Source organism: Chenopodium album, chromosome 17, assembly GCF_948465745.1.
Source record: "Chenopodium album chromosome 17, dcCheAlbu1.1, whole genome shotgun sequence".
Classification (NCBI taxonomy): Eukaryota; Viridiplantae; Streptophyta; class Magnoliopsida; order Caryophyllales; family Amaranthaceae; genus Chenopodium; species Chenopodium album.
In genome coordinates, this window is record NC_137850.1 from 45,132,990 (window position 1) to 45,151,437 (window position 18,448).

Here is an 18,448-nt window from a genome sequence, read left to right on the forward strand (position 1 = left end):
TCTGGGTGTGACCGATATCTTGTGAAAGCACGTGACCAAACCCTGAACAATTGTGAGAGGATGCCGATATGTCCCAGAAGGAAGACATGTCGGCTTGTCGGAATTCAACACGTGGCAGCAGAAGCTCGACACTTGGCACAGAAGGTACTGCATGGATGAGAGCCACCTGTCAAGGTAGGTCATTATAAATAGTAGGTAAGACCTCATTAATGAGGGCATTAATTACACATTCTCTCTCTCTCTCTACTTTCTCTCTCTTACTTATCTATTTCTCTTAAACACTTTCTGACGTTGTCATCGGAGTGGTTATCCCCGGACCACCTCGGGGTTAGCTAACTTCTTCTCATTGTGTAGGTTCTCAGCTTGCCGATAGGAGTATCAGAATCTCAGATCCGAATTCTTGGGGAAGTTAGGTTCAGACATAAACAAATCCATACTTGATTATGATGAAAGTTGAATTCGCATTAACAAGCAAATTTTTATTTTTAAGGGAATATAAAATGAGCAAAACATTAACTCGAGAATTTTTCTTTAATACTCTATTTCTAAAATAAATAAATAAAACTACTTTGACATAGTATATTGTTAGATTTGTTAAAATGTACTTCGTATATTTTTCTGACATCAATAGAAAATTAAAGACATTAATGCCTCAAAACAATTAATTTTGTCAACGAAGCAAGCACAAAAAATATCTCACGTAAAGAAACCTTACGTGGTGAGCTAATGAGTAATGACGATGCAAATTCAGAAACACACACCAATATAAAAATTATAAAAATAAAATAAAATAGGAAAATTTGTCAAAAATAAGCAAAACCTTTAGTCGGTCTTCCCAAAATAAGCAAACCTTTTGATTAACCCAGAGTAGGTTCACCTTTATTAGATATTTTCTATAAATAAGTCAGATGACCTACAACCTACCAAATAGATCACTTTTTTTCCTAATTCTAAATAAATTTTTTTTCTTATTTTATATTTAATGATTAATTAAATCGTGTTAAAAAAAAAACCACGGCACACCAGTGCTTCACCCCCATCCCCGCCAACCACCGCACAAACCACATTCCCGGAAGTATCCAAATTTTTATTTTTTATTTTTTTGTATATATATATATATATCTTGAAAAAGTGTTTTTTTTAACAAAAGTTTAAAAAATATATTAAAATAATACATTTTAATTAAATTTTTAAAAATTGGCCAACCACACAATGACACGTGGCATAAGCAACCCAAACAACCGGTTACACTTAAAAGAAATCAGTCATGACTTATTTTAAGAAAATACCATATAAAGGTCAACTTATTATGGGTTAATCTAAAGATTTGCTTATTTTGATAAGATCGAGCCAACATTTACTTATTCTTGACAAATTTTCCAATAAAATAAATACACCCCAAAAAAAAAACGATGAAAAACACTAAATTCAAGATACCAAAACGCGCACTCACATAGTTACAAGTCAACTTCGAGTATTGACAATTGTAAATTCGTAAGTACAAATTACATCAAAATCACAGATTTTGAGCAACAAAATTTGATACAAATGGGGGTTTTTAAGGAGATTCTGAAACACCCAGATGAATTATACCCACTTTTGAAGTTGAAAATGGCGGTGAAACAGGCTGAGAAGCAGATCCCACATGAAGTTCATTGGTGTTTCTGCTATTCTATGCTTCACAAAGTTTCCAGAAGTTTCGCTCTTGTCATTCATAAACTTGATACTCAGCTTCGCAATGCTGTAAGATCTTCAATTTGTCATTTCTTGTTGTTGTTGTTGTGAGTTTGTATTACCCCTTCTGTTCCTAAATACTCGTAATTGATCACGTGTCTTTTTTATCAGTTTCTCAATTATTACTGCACTTCCTATTTTGATACTGACCCATTATTCCCTTTAATTGTTTGCCACAATTTAGGGTAATGATTTTGGCACACCCGATAATTATAGTCTCATTTAAAGGGTGTGCCAAAATCAATTAGTGGTATGCCACCAGTTATGTTTTGCTTTATTAAGTTTTGATTGCGTGAAGTTGATTAGAGATAAAAATTAAAAATTGGTCCACTAAAGGTGAATTTTTCAAGAGTAGAATTGTGGTCCCCATGTTCAATTTCCGTATGTGGCAATGTCCTAAGACTTGACAATCAGCTTCACATTGCTGTAAACTCTCCAAATGTTATCCTCTTTTACTATTGTTGTTGCCAACTTTGTACTTCATCCGTTTCTAAATAATTGACATGCTCTCTTCTACACATAGCTTAAGAAAACAATAGACGGGAACTATAAAATTGAGTTGTTTAATGTAAGAAATATGCGAGAATGAAAAAATGTCAGTGGAACCTGATGAGTATGGTAAATAGTGGTCCTTTACCATTTGTTGTGATGAGCCAATTATTCTGAAACAGCTAGAAGAGGAAAATGTATCGATTATTCCAAAATGGAGATAGTAAATGTTTGGGCACTTGTTGTCTTTTATCAGTTTTTTGAATTTTTGCAACTCTCCCCATTCTTTTATCAAACCTTTAGTTCTTTTAATTGTTTACGTAATTAAGTTTTAGTTGAGTGAACTAATTGCAACAAAAATTGGTGAGACATAAATAAATTTTGCAAGAGTTTGTTGGGTTTGTTTATCGCAAGTCCCACATGGAAAGAATAAGTAATAAAAAAGTTCTTCATAAGTGAGAGCACACTCAACTAGTATGAGGCTTTTTTTTTAAAGTTTTCCAAAATCAACTCCATGCAGACTATGTTTATAGCAGACAATATCATACTAACATATGGTGAACTGAGTGAAGGCAAACATGCCGCCCAACAAGTAGTATCAGAGCCATGTTTGTGAAGAGATCTTGGTGGTATGAAAATTGGGGAAAACTTAAAAAGGATAAATGAAGTACTTTTATTCCATTCTATTTTTGATGGCATTAATTTGTTTTATGATTAGTGTATGTTATTCTACTCTAATCACTTCCTCAAATTGCCGAGGGATTATAGGTCAAGTAAATAATACGAGAGGAGGCAACAATGTATTCTCATTTTATGATTGTCTATGCATTATTTCAATCATTAATTACCAATAAGTAAAATATATAAATTTGCATACCAACTTTCGCTTATCATTTTAAGATCTTTATTGTGTTAAAAATTTACAATTTACAGGTATGTGTCTTGTACTTGGTCCTTCGAGCCCTCGACACTGTAGGTTTGTCTCTTTAAGCTCTACAAATTTTATCCATTCAAGCTATAACCCGATTCCATATTTGATAAGTTAGACATGGTATGTGTCAAGTGTTGGACTCACATTCTATATAATTATTTCTATATCTTTGGTCCAATATAAAGTGTTAAGCCTTTATGTCCATCTTATGTTAAACATGGGTATGTGTCAAGAGCTGCCGACGATTTTAAAGAGATATTTCCTTATTATTGGTCTAATACAAAGTGTCAAGTGGTCATATGCATATTATGTTAGACATGGGTATGTGTTGACTCTGGTTTTAATGAAAATATTTCGGTATCCTTGATCCAATATATAGTGTCAAGTGTTCATATTTATGTTACCATGTGTTAGGCAATCTGATTTGAGTGTTGAGGTGAATTGAAGAGTCCGTTCAACTTAACATGGCAATGGCATATATATTGAAAGTTGAACTATGATTTACTATAAACTTCATCTTTTTCTCTTATTGGTTTTTGGCACTAATGGACAGAGGATGATACAAGCATAGCTACAGATGTCAAATTGCCTATTTTGAGAGCTTTTCACCAGCACATATATGACAGTGACTGGCATTTCTCTTGTAAGTCAACTCAGAATCTCTTCTGTAGTCCAAATCTTAGTATTAGTATACTGTTTTCTAGTGTGTAATATTGTATGGTAGAATGTTTTTCACTTAAATTTCTAATTCCCTGTAAGTTTTTCTAAATTTGTTATGCAGTTGCTTGATTTAGCCATTTCATAGCTAAATTTATTTTACATATTGATATGATATCTGGTTCTTTTGCTCTATATGTCCATTTTCTGCTGTACTAAGGTGGTACAATGGACTGCAAAGTTCTGATGGATGAGTTTCATCACGTCTCAATTGCTTTTCTGGAGCTTGAAAGAGGGTAAGCTTCTTATCTCTCAAATTAATGTCTCCTTCCAAATATAACATTTGCTACATATACATTGAAGAGCTTTTATGTTGCATATAAAATTCTTGTTAATTATTTAAAATATAGGCGAGTAGCTTGATGTAAGTTCCTTTACCTATATTCTTAGTTAGGCGGTTAGGCCTAACATCTATGCATAATTCCTGCTATCAACATGTATTAGCAATTTTTTTAACGTTGTAATTGGTTGCTTAATTGTTATTGTGTATACTCCTAAAGTCCTTTCCTTTTTTCGCAACAAAGCTTCATATCCTGTTTGCATACTATTCACTGCTTGCTGATTGCCTCATTCATTTCCATTCTCTATCATCTGAATATTTTAGCCAGTTTGGTTGAAGTTTGATCAAATTTAAAACTTTTTTAAGTACTTGCTTTAGTAAATGGATCAGGATGAAATTTGGCACTATCCTGTAAAACAGCTTTACCTTTTCTGTGTCTGATTATTAATGTTTGTATCTTTTGATGTCGCATGCTGAGTAATATATATGTCTGTGCATGAAGAATGGCACCTTGGTGTTAACATTATCCTTGCTGCATGGCCTCTTGCAGTAGCTGCTTTATGGAAATAAATGTATGACTAGAACTTTTGATCTAATGCATCGTTAACTATATGTGTCTCAGCTTATTGGCTTATTGACTCATTGCTCAATAGTTGTGTTCATTTTAAGTTTTGTGAAATCCCAGGCTCTGTTACATTGCTCCAAATTGTTAACTTGCTCTGATTTATGTGTGAGCTACTTATACTCGTGGATTCTGCAGTTGCCAGGTGGTTATTGAGGATACGATCAAAATGATGGGAGAAGGAATGGCAAAATTCATCTGCAAGGAGGTTTGTGCATATGAATTACCAAATGACTTGTATATATAGAATGATTTATAGTTGTTCTATTTCCTTCCTAGCTAACCCCCCCAGTTTTTCTATGCAAAGTTGCTGAGGCAAGAAAACATATGCTAAGTGATGAGCTATTCCTATATAATATACTTGTATAATTCTTGATACCTGAGTTCGCCTAAATCTGCTGGAAATCCAAAGACTTCGATTTTAAAAATCTTTGCTAAAACTATGGGACTTAACTTATCTTCCAAACCTGGTGTATTGACATCTATATCATTATTATTTAAATGTTCCTTACATGGCAGATAGAAACGATTGGTGACTATGATGAATATTGCCACTATGTAGCAGGACTTGTTGGATTAGGGCTGTCAAAGCTTTTCCATTATGTTGGTTCGGAGGATCTAGCTCCAGACAATCTGCCCAATTCGATTGGTTTATTTCTGCAGGTATTAGTTTCTGCCTTTATGTCATTGCAACCTTCTCGGTCTGCTATACTGCTCTGTGATAAAAAAATAAGTATGCAGTATGATGTTACATAACAAACAATCTGTCCATATTGTGCAGAAAGTAAACATTATTCGTGATTACCTTGAAGATATAAATGAGGTTCCAAAATCTCGCATGTTTTGGCCTCGGGAGACTTGGAGTAAATATGTCAACAAACTTGAGGTTAGTATGTCTTTGTAATTGTAGTTAGCTGGTTTTCCGCTCTTATCATCTTATTAGATTTGGAGTATTTTCCTTTGTTTTGTCTAGAAATCATGTAAATACAGGTGATTGTGATGAGCGCAAGTAAATGTGAAATTACTTGCTCAATAAACTTTAAGGAGCTTGGTAAAATATGTGAAAAAATACTGAAGAATTTCTTGAATTGTAGTAACTTTAAGATTGAAATTTAATTTCTTCTGCAGGATTTGAAATGTGAAGGAAACTCAGAAAAGGCAGTTCAATGTTTGAATGAGATGGTGACAAATGCCTTGTTGCATGTGGAAGATTGCCTAAACTGCATGTCTGCTTTGCGGGATCATTCCATACTCTGGAGCTGTGCTATTCCTCAAGTATGAGATCTCCTGAATCAGCTAGCATTCTTACTGCCTCCAATTTTCATATAATTGGGGTCCTGTTAGGAAAAAATTCTAGATATTATGCATCAAACAATTTAGGAGTATGTTCAAACAGCATCAAATCTGTTTCATAATATTGTGCTTGAAAAGGCAGAATACTCTGCTATGGAGTACAAGATTTTTATTTTTTCTGCAGATTTTAGCTGTTATTTTTCACGAGGCGCCTCTCTTTTACCCTAAGTCTTGATGCTTGTTATTATAACCTCTTGACATTCTTCTTTACATATTCTAGATTATGGGCATTGGAACTTTAACTATATGCTACAACAATAATCAATTCTTTCAAGGTGCTGTAAAAATTAGACGTGGTAAGTACTATCAGCTCCTTTTTTCCACATGTATCTGTTATGTATCCATCGTAAGAAATGACATACATGACATTACTGCAGGTTGTTTGTAATGTTTCAGTGGTTACCATAACTGCATTGTCTCCTTATGATGTATTTTCTATATTTGTATTTGTGCATATTTGCACATTAGGTCTTGCTGCTGTAGTTTTTGATCAGACGAACACAATGGCTGATGTTTATGGAGCCTTTTATGATTTCATCTCAATTATGAAAACCAAGGTAATGCTCCGGAAAACAAACAGCCTACACTCCAATCATTTTCAGCATAAACAATAGGCTGTACACGATCATCCTATTTTAGAAGCCGAATTAGCTTGTCCTTCATTATGGTTACCCTGACATCTCTACCACACCAATGTTTTAGAGATGAAAGGACTATATTGGAAAAGGAAGAAAGTGGGAACACAACATAATTTGCCTTTTCTATTTAGTTTTACACAAATCCTCTTTTGTAGGTTGATAAGAAGGATCCAAATGCTACAGAAACACTGAGCAGGATTGAAGCAATCCAGAGGATTTGTAGGGATTCTGGAACTCTAAACAAAAGGTGATTACAGATACATACTCTCACTGAAACCATGTACATTTTCACAACGTATGATAAATTTCTATCTATGTTTTTCCTCAGGAAATTGCACATTGTGAGGAATAAGTCAGCATACACTCCACTTTTGGTGAGAACTTTTAAAACATGCTATGGTGACTGAAGTTAGAGACTGACCATAATGTCTATGCAGATAATGGTGTTCTTCATTGTCATGGCAATCATTTTTCCTCGCCTGTCTGCCAAATGACTGATTGATTAATTCTTACTCAGTGGTAAGTATAGCACAATTAGACTCGGATGTCATATGATAACATTTTATGTAGTTATGTGCCATGATAATATTCTTATTTGCCTAATTAGTCAGGCAACTAACACGGAATGAAATGAACTAAGTACCATGAACAAACCGTAGTTATACTGAAGTAAGGACATTATCAACATCTCGCACATGTTGCCTAAGTAGTAGGCAGACATCATCTGGATTCATGTCATTAATACTAATGCTACATGCCAACATTATTTAACATATGTTGCTGCATTTTTGCAGGTATGGCTTCATGTGCAGTTGTGTGGTGTGTTGTAAGAATATACAGGGATACTTGTGTTTTCTAGGTTCGAAACGAGCTCCTGAATCATAGCAGCAAAACAAATATATATTGCACATAAATCACTTAAGAGGGGAACGATATGGCACACGTCATCATTGATGGTTTGTAGCTGCTTCGTAACATTCTAATAAGTTTGCTTGCAAGTTGTAAGTGCTGCTGATGTATTTTAAGGACCATTTCAGTCATGTTCTAGTTTTGGCACGAACTTAAGTTTATTGTTTTTTTAGTCCATTTAAAACGAGACGACTATTCTTCATTCCTTCTTTTGTTGTGCACAATTTGTATGTATTGGGAAGCATTTAATTACTATGGAGTACTATTTTTGAATCAATTTTATTTTTTGCTAATACTCATGAGATAATGACTGGTTGCCTCTTGCCTGCATGTGAGAAATAACAAAAATTCAAGGCATGTGGGACATATTTGAAATCAGTTCTCAATTTTTCAGATGGAAAAAAAATAAAAAAATAAAATCATACTACTCTATAAAAGTTGGGGTAAAAAAGTTGACATTCTTGTAGAAGAGAATAACTATTGAATAACTCCGTAAAAACTTAACTATCAATTCAACGTTACATCATTGTCATCATTGTTTCCTACGGAGTATGTTTTTTTACCAATAGTTATTCCCCTAACAATGATATAACGCTGAATTGATAGTTAAGTTTTTACGGAGTAACTTTCATTTCAAGGTCATATATTCAGTATTTTAGAGCAACAATGTTTATTTTTTCAATGTCGGTAATGTGAGTTGAATGGACTTAATGGAGTATGAGTATTAAAAGATGAGTAGACCAACTTTATTTATTTTTGTTCAAATAATGCACAAGGCACTGATTGCTAAGTAACAAAAAACAAAAAGCAGCACTGCAGCATACACTCACTCACATTGTGATTTGTGAACTTGACTTCTTAAATAATAATTGCACTCTATTACTGAATTATACTCTATATTATACATTGAAATATCATATTTAGAGCAATAAATGTTGATAAAAATGGAAACTTTGTGGGAGATTTTGAAATACCCAGATGAATTTTACCCACTTTTGAAGGTAAAGATGGCTGTTAAAGAGGCTAAGAAGCAAATCCCACCTGAAATTCACTGGGATTTCTGCTATACTATGCTTCACAAGGTTTCCACAAGTTTCTCTCTTGTTATACAACAGCTTGATACCGAGCTTCGCAATGCTGTGAGCTTCATCTCCTATCTTTTCTCCTTACTTTGTGTCAAATATACAAAAGTATTAACATGAAGATAGAATATACAAAGTATTCTTTACATGCAACATGTGTATATTTATATATGTGTTTTTTGGAGCAAATGTGCATCTTGCTCTCAAATGTACTCCGCTAGGTTTAATTTGTGCTGCTTCATTGTATTACAGGCATGTGTCTTTTACTTGTTTCTTCGAGCCATCGACACTGTAGGTTTGTCTCTTTAATCTCAACAATATTGTATAAATGATTCAATGCAAGCACTTACATGAACTATGGAATGCACTTATGCTAGACAAGGGTATGTGTCCATGTGTCAAACTCGGATGATAAATAAAATTTCATGTATTTGGACAAATTGGTCCAAGAGACTAATATGTTGTGCTGATATCAAGCTGAAATGAAGAGTCCGTAATGACATTGTAACAATTAACACCTGCAATAGCATGTCATGCATGTTTTAAGTTGTTATCTATAATTACTTAGTGTATGTGTATCTCATCTCTTGTTGCTTTTTGGCATTGATGGATAGAGGATGACATGAGCATAGCTACAGATGTCAAATTGCCTATTCTGAGAGCTTTTCATCAGCATATATATGATCGCGACTGGAAGTTTTCTTGTGAGTGAACGAAGTTTTGCACAATTCTTCTGTCCATATGTTGGTCTTGTTATAATTTGTACAAAATACAGTATTTAATAACATTCTTTGTTTGACATTTATATTAAATCAGTGCATATACATATTGTGCAACTCTGATTATCTTATTCTGTATAAAGGTGGAGCAGGGGACTGCAAAATTCTGATGGATGAGTTTCATCATGTCTCAACTGCTTTTCTGGAGCTTGATAGACAGTAACCTTCATATCAATCTCTTGGATATTTATCGCCTTTCAAAAATATCATTTTCCAAAGCATGCAATAACTTTAGACTTGGTTAATTAGTAATGGTTTAATATGATTTATGACAATATCCTGCAAGACTTCTTACCAATTTTCAGTGTCAAAATATTCATATGTGCATCTCCTGATGATATTGCATGCAACATGATAATATGGTATTGAATTTGTAAAAGCCACATTGTTTGTTCTAATGCACTAGTTACACATCCAATTTTGTATTTATACTTCACTACTCGCTTCGTTGGTCATGTTAAGCTTGCAAAATCCTAGGCTGGTTCATTGTTCTGAATCTTAAACCGTTCACATGCTCCAACTTATCCTGGTTTATCGAGTTCCAATTGTATGGTGTGAGAACTAATTTTACTTGTGTCATCTGTAGTTGCCAAGTAGTAATTGAGGATATGATCAGACAGACGGGTGAAGGAATGGCAAAATTTATCTGCAAGGAGGTTTGTTGCATTATTTACCTACTTTTTTATGTACCAATCTGTCTGCTTGTCCCTTGTACTTTCATTACATTGCTAGATACCAGAACATTTGTTTACAGTTTCACCTAAGAGTGCTGGAGATCCATTGCCAAAACTGAATTTTTTTACAAAATTCTCTAAAAGGCTGTTCTACTAGAGCTTAATTTCGGCCTAGTGCCCTAGTGAATGATATGAAACAAAAACCGTCCTTATTTTGGCCTCTAGGTAGGAATTTTCTCACTATATGACCTTATTTATAGACTTAAATATGTTATTTAGCTTATGTTTTTACCAAAAAAAAAAAAAAAAAAATCAAATCCAGGATACAACATAGGTGATTGTTCTTTTTTTTTTTTACAGATAAAAACAGTTGAAGACTATGATGAATATTGCCACCATGTAACAGGACCTATTGGTTTAGGATTGTCAAAGCTATTTCATAACCCTGGTTTGGAGGATCTAGCTCCTGAAGATCTTTCCAATTCGATGTCTTTATTTTTGCAGGTAATCCGGTCCCTTTTGCTTTAGACTCTGCATTACACCTTTCTCTGCTCCATAATATCATATTTGTCTATGATGTTACATATTGTACTGTCTGTCTATATTGTGCAGAAAACAAACATTATTCAAGATTACCTTGAAGATATAAATGATATTCCGAGTCCTCGCAAATTTTGGCCCCGGGAGATTTGGTGTAAATATGTCAACCAACTGGAGGTAAGTCATTCTTCTGATTTCAACTGGCTTTAAATTCAAAATTGGACAAGATAAATGTGATTTAGTATAATATATCAATGTCTTGAAGAGCAGTACGTGAGTGACGAATTTGTTGCAATTGTCACCCAAACTTGGTGTAAAATTGTTATGCAGGACCTGAAATGTGAAGAGAACACAGAAAAGGCAGTCCAATGTTTAAATGAGATGGTGACAAATTCCTTGTTGCATGTAGAAGATTGCCTAAACTACATGTCTGCTTTAAAGGATCATGCCATTTTTCGGTCTATAGCTATTCCACAAGTATAACTTCTTCTGAATCACCATATTTTAGCTGTTATATCCAGTAGATATCTTTCTCTTTATGCACTTGATGCCTGCTTATAGTCTTCTAGGATGATATAAGGCAATTAAGGTAGATGTTATAATACTGATCTTAAGAATTATAATGATATTGTTCCTCTGTAATTTATGCACGCTAGATCATGAGCATTGGAACTTTAGCTTTATGCTACGACAACAGTCAATTCTTCAGAGGTCCTGTGAAAATGAGACGCGGTAAGTTGAACCTGTGGTTTTTTTGTTTTTTACATGTATCTGATTTTCTTTCTATTTTTTTTTTTTTTTTTTCTTCTTAGAAATGATATTTCTTTTGCTGTTTCCATGACCGCACTTTCTTTGATCTATTTGCTATGTTTGTATTTGTGCAAATTAGGTCTTGCTGCTGTAATTTTTTATCAGACAAACACAATGTCTGATGTTTATGGCGCCTTCTATGACTTCCTTTCTTTGATGAAATCCAAGGTTATTCTCCATAGGAAACAAGTCATTACTAGTATCCACTTCGGATTTTAATGTCTTTTCTGATTTTATCAACTTACGCAAACCGCTTATGTAGGTTGATAAGAAGGATCCAAATGCCACAAAAACACTAAGCAAGATTGAAGCAATCCAGAGTATTTGTAAGAGTTCTGGAACCCTGAAAAAAAGGTAATTCCAAAATCCTTCTCACACAAGAACAATAACTTTTCGCAACACTTGATAGAATCCCATCTGTTTTTTTTCCAGGAAACTGCACATTGTGAGGACTAAGTCAGCATACTCTCCAATCATGGTGAGAACCTTTAAAAGTATGCTGTGGTACGGTGTTTTGATCAGTATATTTACTAACCATGACCTTCTATGCAGACGATGGTGTTCTTCATTGTTCTGGCAGTCATTTATGCTCGTCTCTCTTCCAACAGCAGAAAGACTAACTAAAAATATACCATTGACACATGTAACACTAGTTGGGAATAAAATGATCATGCTTGTTGTTTGATGCATATTCATTTAAGGTTAAAACTATATTGTAAATCGATGCCATATTATTGGTTTTGTATACTTCGTTATATATACTACGTTTTCGGACAATCCCAAATGTGTAGAGCCCAAAGAAATAGATAAAGATAGCAGTTTAATACCAAGGGTAATAAGTATCAGTTGCACTTGGTAATAAACTGAAAAAAAATGGTCCGTATAAGTAGGCAATAAACCAACACAAGAAATCAAAAATAGCACATGAAAATTTTGAAGTATTAGTCACACTTGCATGACATCCTTCCAGTCATTCCCCCTCCCACATCCGATGTAGACGACGAATATACTTCTATAAGATTGCACAAAATGAAAAGGAAAGAAAATGGGGAGATCAGAAAAGAAACAAAAATGATAGCTACATCATACACTACGGTAAACCTACGGCAATTGTTCCATTTATATATCAATCAAACAATGAATTTTGGGCTTTGCTGTAGAGTTGAAACACATTACAAACAAAACCTTTTTCAGTTCCAGTTACCCAGACGTAGACTTCAGAAAACTTCGGCGATCTTGCTTGCTAGAACACGTTCTCTTCTTTCAATGTATCCATAAGGAAACCAACCGGCTTTGCCTTTGCTTTCACCTTCAGCCCAGCCATTGTTGGATACCTATCAATGAAGTTAAGACGAGATTTAAACAAATATATAAAGAAAATAACAGCTAATTCCTTTTTCCATCATAAAAATTGACACAATATGTGATTTTCTGAATGTTTGATATGCTGAAGGCTGAAGCTCAAAAGCTTTGCTCTTTTTACATGAAACACTAGTCTAAACTAATGTTTAAGTCGTGAAATGAATTTGGTAGCCCATATCCGAACTTCCATTTCTTCAAAACTCATATTACTAAGGTGAAAAGAGCAATGCCTAAAGATGCTGTAAGAACAGATACAGCCAGCCAGCCAGATGATCAGTCCTTAAAGTTTATGTAACTATGGGGACAACGGCATAACTAACAAATATAAAATTCATTCAAGCACATAATTTCAAATGCTTGTGACAAAATAATTAATCACAGAAGCAGCCAAAAAGTCAAAATAAAGGCAAAAATGTAAGCGACAAACCTTTCTAACAACCACATAATCCCCTATTGACAAATTCAACTCAATGTCGGATTCTGCTTGGTATGAGCATGTGACCTGCAAAATGATAATATACGTTACAATCAGAGGAAAATCACAAGGGAAGGGAGGGTTACACTTAAAGACAATTTACATTAATTAAGCTGCATAGCTTAGCAATCAGTACAAAGTGGGATCATATTGCTATTCATTAAGCGTCCAGCTGCAGTGTATATTTACGAAAAAATAAATTGTAATACGTTCATCACATATAGATAAAATTCCCATTCAACCTCTTCATATACAAAAGGATGAATTGTTACAACGTTTTGATCAATCAAAGCCCTTAGTTTGGAGTCATATTTTGGTATAGTCCTCTATTTCCTTTGTAATTTGACATTTAAGAAGATGATAATATCTTTTCTACTAAATTCAACATCCCTCACACCCACCCTCCCACCAGCCCTTGCAGAGCAAAGAAATGATAAATGCATACTTCTAAGCCATGATTTCAATACATAATAGAACACAAGGCCAATAGTCACTAACCTCTCCTAGGAAATAACCCATGCTGTCAGTTGTACCATTCTGAGCCTGAGATGCAAACCCACCATTAACTTCTTCATATGCAGGGGGTGGTGATACATTGTTCTCAATACTTGGGCTGGGGGCAGCTTCTATACGTTGTCGCTCTGATATCATCTATACATCACCACAAACTAGAGCTTGACAACTTCGAAAGAGAAATGAAAAAGGTTGCAGACTCAACAGCAACATAAATAATACTTCATATACAGAAACTAAGATGAATTGAGGATACCTCGCCTTCAAGCTGTTCAAGTATCTGGAGTGCTCTTTGATGGTAGGCACGTTCTGCTTCCACCTTATATATTGTAGACAGGGAAGAGAAAAAATCTTATGGCTCAGCCTAATGACACACGTACTGTATAAAATTTATTTAAGTCCAGTAAGAAAGACAATTCTTCATTACCATGGCAATGAGTCGTTGAAGAGTCAATCTCTGTTGTTGACCCTCAACAGCAGCCATTGCAGATGCAGCTTCCTTTCCCAATATCCCCATATTAGATTTCAAGTCATGAAGCTTTGACTCAGCAGCTTCTAACTTCATAACGATTTCTGGATTTCCTGATGCTTCTCTAACTTTTGCCTGGCGTTTAGAAACTTCAATTGCCTGTCTAGGTTCAAGTTAGATGAAATTAAAATCACAGACTTTGCATGTGAATCTTTAAGTAAGGACAACATATTCTTCCAAGCTCTAAATTCTAAGATAATAGTGTAATTATTTGTAATACCTGAGCTTCAGCTTCTTGTCGCATTCTGTCATATCGCTGAGCAAGGTGTCGAGCATCTTCTAAGGGAGCTCCCATAACCATTGCTCTTAAGGGCTCCGCTACCTAGTAATCAAAAGAATTTAATAAATTTCTTACGGAAATAGATATAGTGTACTATTAAAGGACATTATATAAGGAACAAATAAACTTTAAAAAAACAAATAAAGCACTTAATCAGTTATGGGAAGACACTTTTTTTTTTTAATTAATTCTTCTATTTTTCCTTGATGGTGAGACTCTTCTTTAGATAAGGAGTTGAGAGAGAAAAGGTTCCTAGCAGATTTTTTATGTTTTGGCAGAGTATACGGGCACCTAGACACTTCAAATATATCTCCTTGCCTTCACTTTGCTCTATTTTTTTATAACATATAAGATTAAGCTTCTGTTCAATATAGCACCTAGGCCATCTATATAAGAATAATTAGAGAAAACAAGGTTTATTTTCCACTCTTTAAAACAGATTATGCTGTAAGCCTGCTTATGCCAGAGTCCTCATGTTCCCAATTTTTAGAATTGCGGTATTGGACACCAGGATCCATACACATATTCAACCCTCATACCCCAGCCAATGACATAGGTGAATACTGCTACTTTAAGACTCTTTAACTGAACTATAGCTCAATAGTCTAATTGTCGATGGAAGGATTACTTATATAGAATCCATTTGCATTTATTGTCAACCTTTTTGCATATGGTTCTCAGTTATCAACGTAAGGAACAGTCCATACTAGAAAATAATAAATTATAGCCAATTCTTTTCAGTAAATCATTGTTGAAATTCTCCCTTGATGTTGAAAAACGTAGAAACAATTATTATTAAAACAGAGATGGTCAGACCTGTGTACCCAGAGCTTTTAATAAATTTCCGCGCTCCTTCTCCATCTGTGCACGAGCTCGGGAAAAACTAACAGCTGCTTTGGACAATGTGCTACCACTGGTGCATGTATTTTCACCACCATACTTCCTGCTATCCTCAGACAACTTTGTTCCTAATAAACAAGTGGCACACAAAGACTAATGAACATAAGAAATCTACATCTACTATATTGTTTTCTAAGTGAAGAGGGATTATAGACTGATTATATGGGTGGAAAAATACCAATTTCAACTTGCTTCGATCCTGTAACAATATAACCTTCAACTCCACGCACAATATCTCTTTGAAAATGCTGAAACATGATAACATCAAAATAAGCAAAAAAATTTAACAAGGAACAATAAAAGATTACCAAGGAAAATCAGGTAACCTTAGCAGCCCGTGTTGATATGTACAGCTTCTCTAGTTTCTGATGCTGATGAAGCTCTGCCTCATCTGTGACCAAATTATCTGAGTTATATCCTCCACCAAATTGCTTGAAAACAGCCTGCAGTATGGATACAAATCATTAAGATAAACACATCAGTCGCAGAGAAGACATTCATTAGAATTCAGTGATGGAAGTGACAACTGATGACAAGTATGCATCTCGCCAGAAAGTAAGCAGGTATTTTCCCCTTAGCATTTGTTTGGGAATATGGAGTGTACAGGTGAGCAGAGAGGGCGATGATTATTTGTAAACAAAGGTCGTTCTTTTCACCTTGAAAGATCACTTTTCAGGGGAAAAAGTTCAAATAAGAATAGTAAGGGCCGATCAATAAATAGAAGTTCAGGCATGGATTACCGATTTTAATTTACAACCAAGAATAAGTTTACAGATAAGTTTATATAAGAAATTTTGAGTGAAACAACAAGCCTAAAAAGCTCAACATCTGCTCATTTTCAATATGACAAGCAAAGGAGCTGAAATCAATCAATCAGAGCTATAAACTAGTTGATTTTTCCTTTTGGGTGCCTGGCTAGGCACAGAAGCCAACAAACAGAATATATATGAATATATCCAAGTCTTGGATACAGAGGTCTAGAGAATTTACTAGTTAAGGTACCAAGATTGGTTAATTAAGTAAATACCACTACTTTACTACATGTTATCAAACAATTTACTACATGGTTACATCATTAAACAGCATCCTATAAAAGAAGATAGGAAAGTTGTCCAGCATTAGAAACAATACTGCTGTCCTACTAGCATAAATGTCATTTGAAGAGGTTCTGTAGTGATTTTTTTTTTCCTGATTAGCTTCATGCTTAGAATATTGTCATCAATGTACTCAATGCAGTGTGAAAATCAGACCACCACTCTCCAGTCAAACATGATAGTGCATACGGTTGTAGATGAATCAATACACTCATCAACAAGTGAACAACCATGAAGCAAGTGCTCACTGATAGTCAAGGGGCTCAGCTTGAACATCATGATGGTTTAGTTCACTAACCTAGTATAGAGTGGATATGTGATTAAAATCCTTTCCTCGATCTTTATACTCTCCATTAACTCGATGTGTAATATTCGACTGATTTGACACAACAAGATCAATGCAACGTGATTCTTTCACAACATCTACTCTACTTCCACACCTAACAGTTGTAAAGACGATATTTTCATTGGCCAAGCTCAAGCTCCATCTCATACACCATAATATACTACCAAACTCGTCAAATGTTTAAGTTCAGCTCACTTTTATCTCTCATGACTTTATTTAAAGCAAGTGACAAATCAAACCAATAGATGATTGTTCATATGCTGGGTGAAAGTCTCTCTTAAACCAAAAGGCCTCAGCTTGTAAATATGTCGATTCGGACTATCCAGAGTACCAGATACTCAGGAAGGAGAAGAAACTAACAAACTAATAATAATTTGAATATTACTTGTCTTTTCTCCTCCAATTTAATAAGCCTAAAATAAACACCCAAAATTTAACTCGCCATTAACCTTCGGAAAAAGCAATCCTTGCAACATTCTGCTGGTCAAAATCGCCTTAATTATACCAAATATGCAATATAAACTATCTCCAAAAGTCCTATAGAATCCAGACCCCTACTTCGTCTCACCGGATCCCTCATCTCTCCTTAATCACAGTATACTAATTCATTGATATCAAGAAATTAATCTTAAACAGATTAATTTAGACTACTCTAATCTGATCCGAAATCGCCGAATCATCTAAATTTGATCGCATTTCAGTTCAACACCAAAAAGTATTAATCATTTCAATCAAACTCAAATCAAATTCATAATTAAGATCGGAAAACCTAGGCAGATCGATCAAATCACTCAAATAACCCCACAATTTGCAAAAATAGTCAAAATGACGATCTCAATTTATATATTGAATAAAATTAAATCACAAACAAATAATGAAAATTGAACACAGGTAGTACAAGTTTAGCTCAAAGATCAAGAAAATGAGTAAACCGGATCAATTGAAACAAAGAATATATTGAAACTTGATGATTTGAGGGTAAAATTAGGGTTCAGTCGGAAGTAATTAACGAGAAAAAAAGAAAAAAAAAACCTGCTGCTGCTTAGCAACTTGTTCGCGGAGGCGAGTAGCTTGCTTTCTGATGGCTTCCATTCACAAATTCAATGTCTGTGTGTTTGTTGGCTGCTCGCGGGAGAGAGAAAAAAGGAACGTTGTAGAGAGAGAAATATGAAAGAGAAATCACAGATTTCAAATCATAACCTTTTTTAGTTTTACACCCACTTTTTATTTTTATTTTTTAATTCATTTAAAACTTTAGACATGGATGTTTAAAACTTTAATTACAAGTAGATTCTGCTGTTTTTAAAAAAAAAAAAAAAAAAAATTGTTGTTGTACTAATTAAGGGCCTGTTTTGATTTACTGAACTGAACAGATTGGAGTTGAACTGAAC

At 34.4% G+C, this 18,448-nt stretch overlaps 3 protein-coding genes across 3 annotated transcripts; 2 read left to right on the plus strand and 1 right to left on the minus strand.

Moving 5' to 3' along the window:
• Positions 1-1,365: 1,365 nt before the first annotated feature.
• LOC145588174 (squalene synthase 2-like) lies at positions 1,366-7,944 on the plus strand. Its single transcript, XM_081644818.1, has 14 exons — positions 1,366-1,743; positions 3,157-3,199; positions 3,708-3,797; positions 4,032-4,107; positions 4,912-4,981; positions 5,293-5,436; positions 5,555-5,659; positions 5,902-6,048; positions 6,347-6,422; positions 6,595-6,683; positions 6,920-7,011; positions 7,093-7,138; positions 7,202-7,283; positions 7,559-7,944. Exons 1-13 carry the CDS (start codon positions 1,549-1,551, stop codon positions 7,256-7,258), a joined length of 1,230 nt encoding a protein of 409 aa, XP_081500944.1. The 5' UTR covers positions 1,366-1,548; the 3' UTR covers positions 7,259-7,283; positions 7,559-7,944.
• Positions 7,945-8,516: 572 nt separating this feature from the next.
• LOC145588175 (squalene synthase 2-like) lies at positions 8,517-12,271 on the plus strand. Its single transcript, XM_081644819.1, has 13 exons — positions 8,517-8,812; positions 9,008-9,050; positions 9,370-9,459; positions 9,618-9,693; positions 10,121-10,190; positions 10,569-10,712; positions 10,821-10,925; positions 11,079-11,225; positions 11,405-11,480; positions 11,638-11,726; positions 11,821-11,912; positions 11,991-12,036; positions 12,111-12,271. The coding sequence occupies exons 1-13, from the start codon at positions 8,606-8,608 to the stop codon at positions 12,180-12,182; spliced, it is 1,257 nt and encodes a 418-aa protein (XP_081500945.1). The 5' UTR covers positions 8,517-8,605; the 3' UTR covers positions 12,183-12,271.
• Positions 12,272-12,452: 181 nt separating this feature from the next.
• LOC145588176 (SH3 domain-containing protein 2-like) lies at positions 12,453-18,243 on the minus strand. Its single transcript, XM_081644820.1, has 10 exons — positions 18,090-18,243; positions 15,944-16,060; positions 15,796-15,865; positions 15,534-15,685; positions 14,658-14,759; positions 14,336-14,536; positions 14,165-14,227; positions 13,894-14,046; positions 13,348-13,422; positions 12,453-12,892 (listed from the first exon to the last, which is right to left on the minus strand). Exons 1-10 carry the CDS (start codon positions 18,147-18,149, stop codon positions 12,776-12,778), a joined length of 1,110 nt encoding a protein of 369 aa, XP_081500946.1. The 5' UTR covers positions 18,150-18,243; the 3' UTR covers positions 12,453-12,775.
• Between the last annotated feature and the right edge of the window lie 205 nt (positions 18,244-18,448).

Coding starts and splice junctions, on each gene's coding strand:
- LOC145588176 (XM_081644820.1), bottom strand. CDS start 18,149: ATGGAAGCCATCAGAAAGCAAGCTACTCGCCTCCGCGAACAAGTTGCT. Junction 15,866..15,943: donor TATCAACACGGGCTGCTAAG/GTTACCTGATTT, acceptor ATCATGTTTCAG/CATTTTCAAAGAGATATTGT. Junction 14,537..14,657: donor GACAAGAAGCTGAAGCTCAG/GTATTACAAATA, acceptor GAACCTAGACAG/GCAATTGAAGTTTCTAAACG.
- LOC145588175 (XM_081644819.1), top strand. CDS start 8,606: ATGTTGATAAAAATGGAAACTTTGTGGGAGATTTTGAAATACCCAGAT. Junction 8,813..9,007: donor ATACCGAGCTTCGCAATGCT/GTGAGCTTCATC, acceptor ATTGTATTACAG/GCATGTGTCTTTTACTTGTT. Junction 11,226..11,404: donor GGTCTATAGCTATTCCACAA/GTATAACTTCTT, acceptor TATGCACGCTAG/ATCATGAGCATTGGAACTTT.
- LOC145588174 (XM_081644818.1), top strand. CDS start 1,549: ATGGGGGTTTTTAAGGAGATTCTGAAACACCCAGATGAATTATACCCA. Junction 3,200..3,707: donor TCGAGCCCTCGACACTGTAG/GTTTGTCTCTTT, acceptor ACTAATGGACAG/AGGATGATACAAGCATAGCT. Junction 6,684..6,919: donor TCTCAATTATGAAAACCAAG/GTAATGCTCCGG, acceptor CCTCTTTTGTAG/GTTGATAAGAAGGATCCAAA.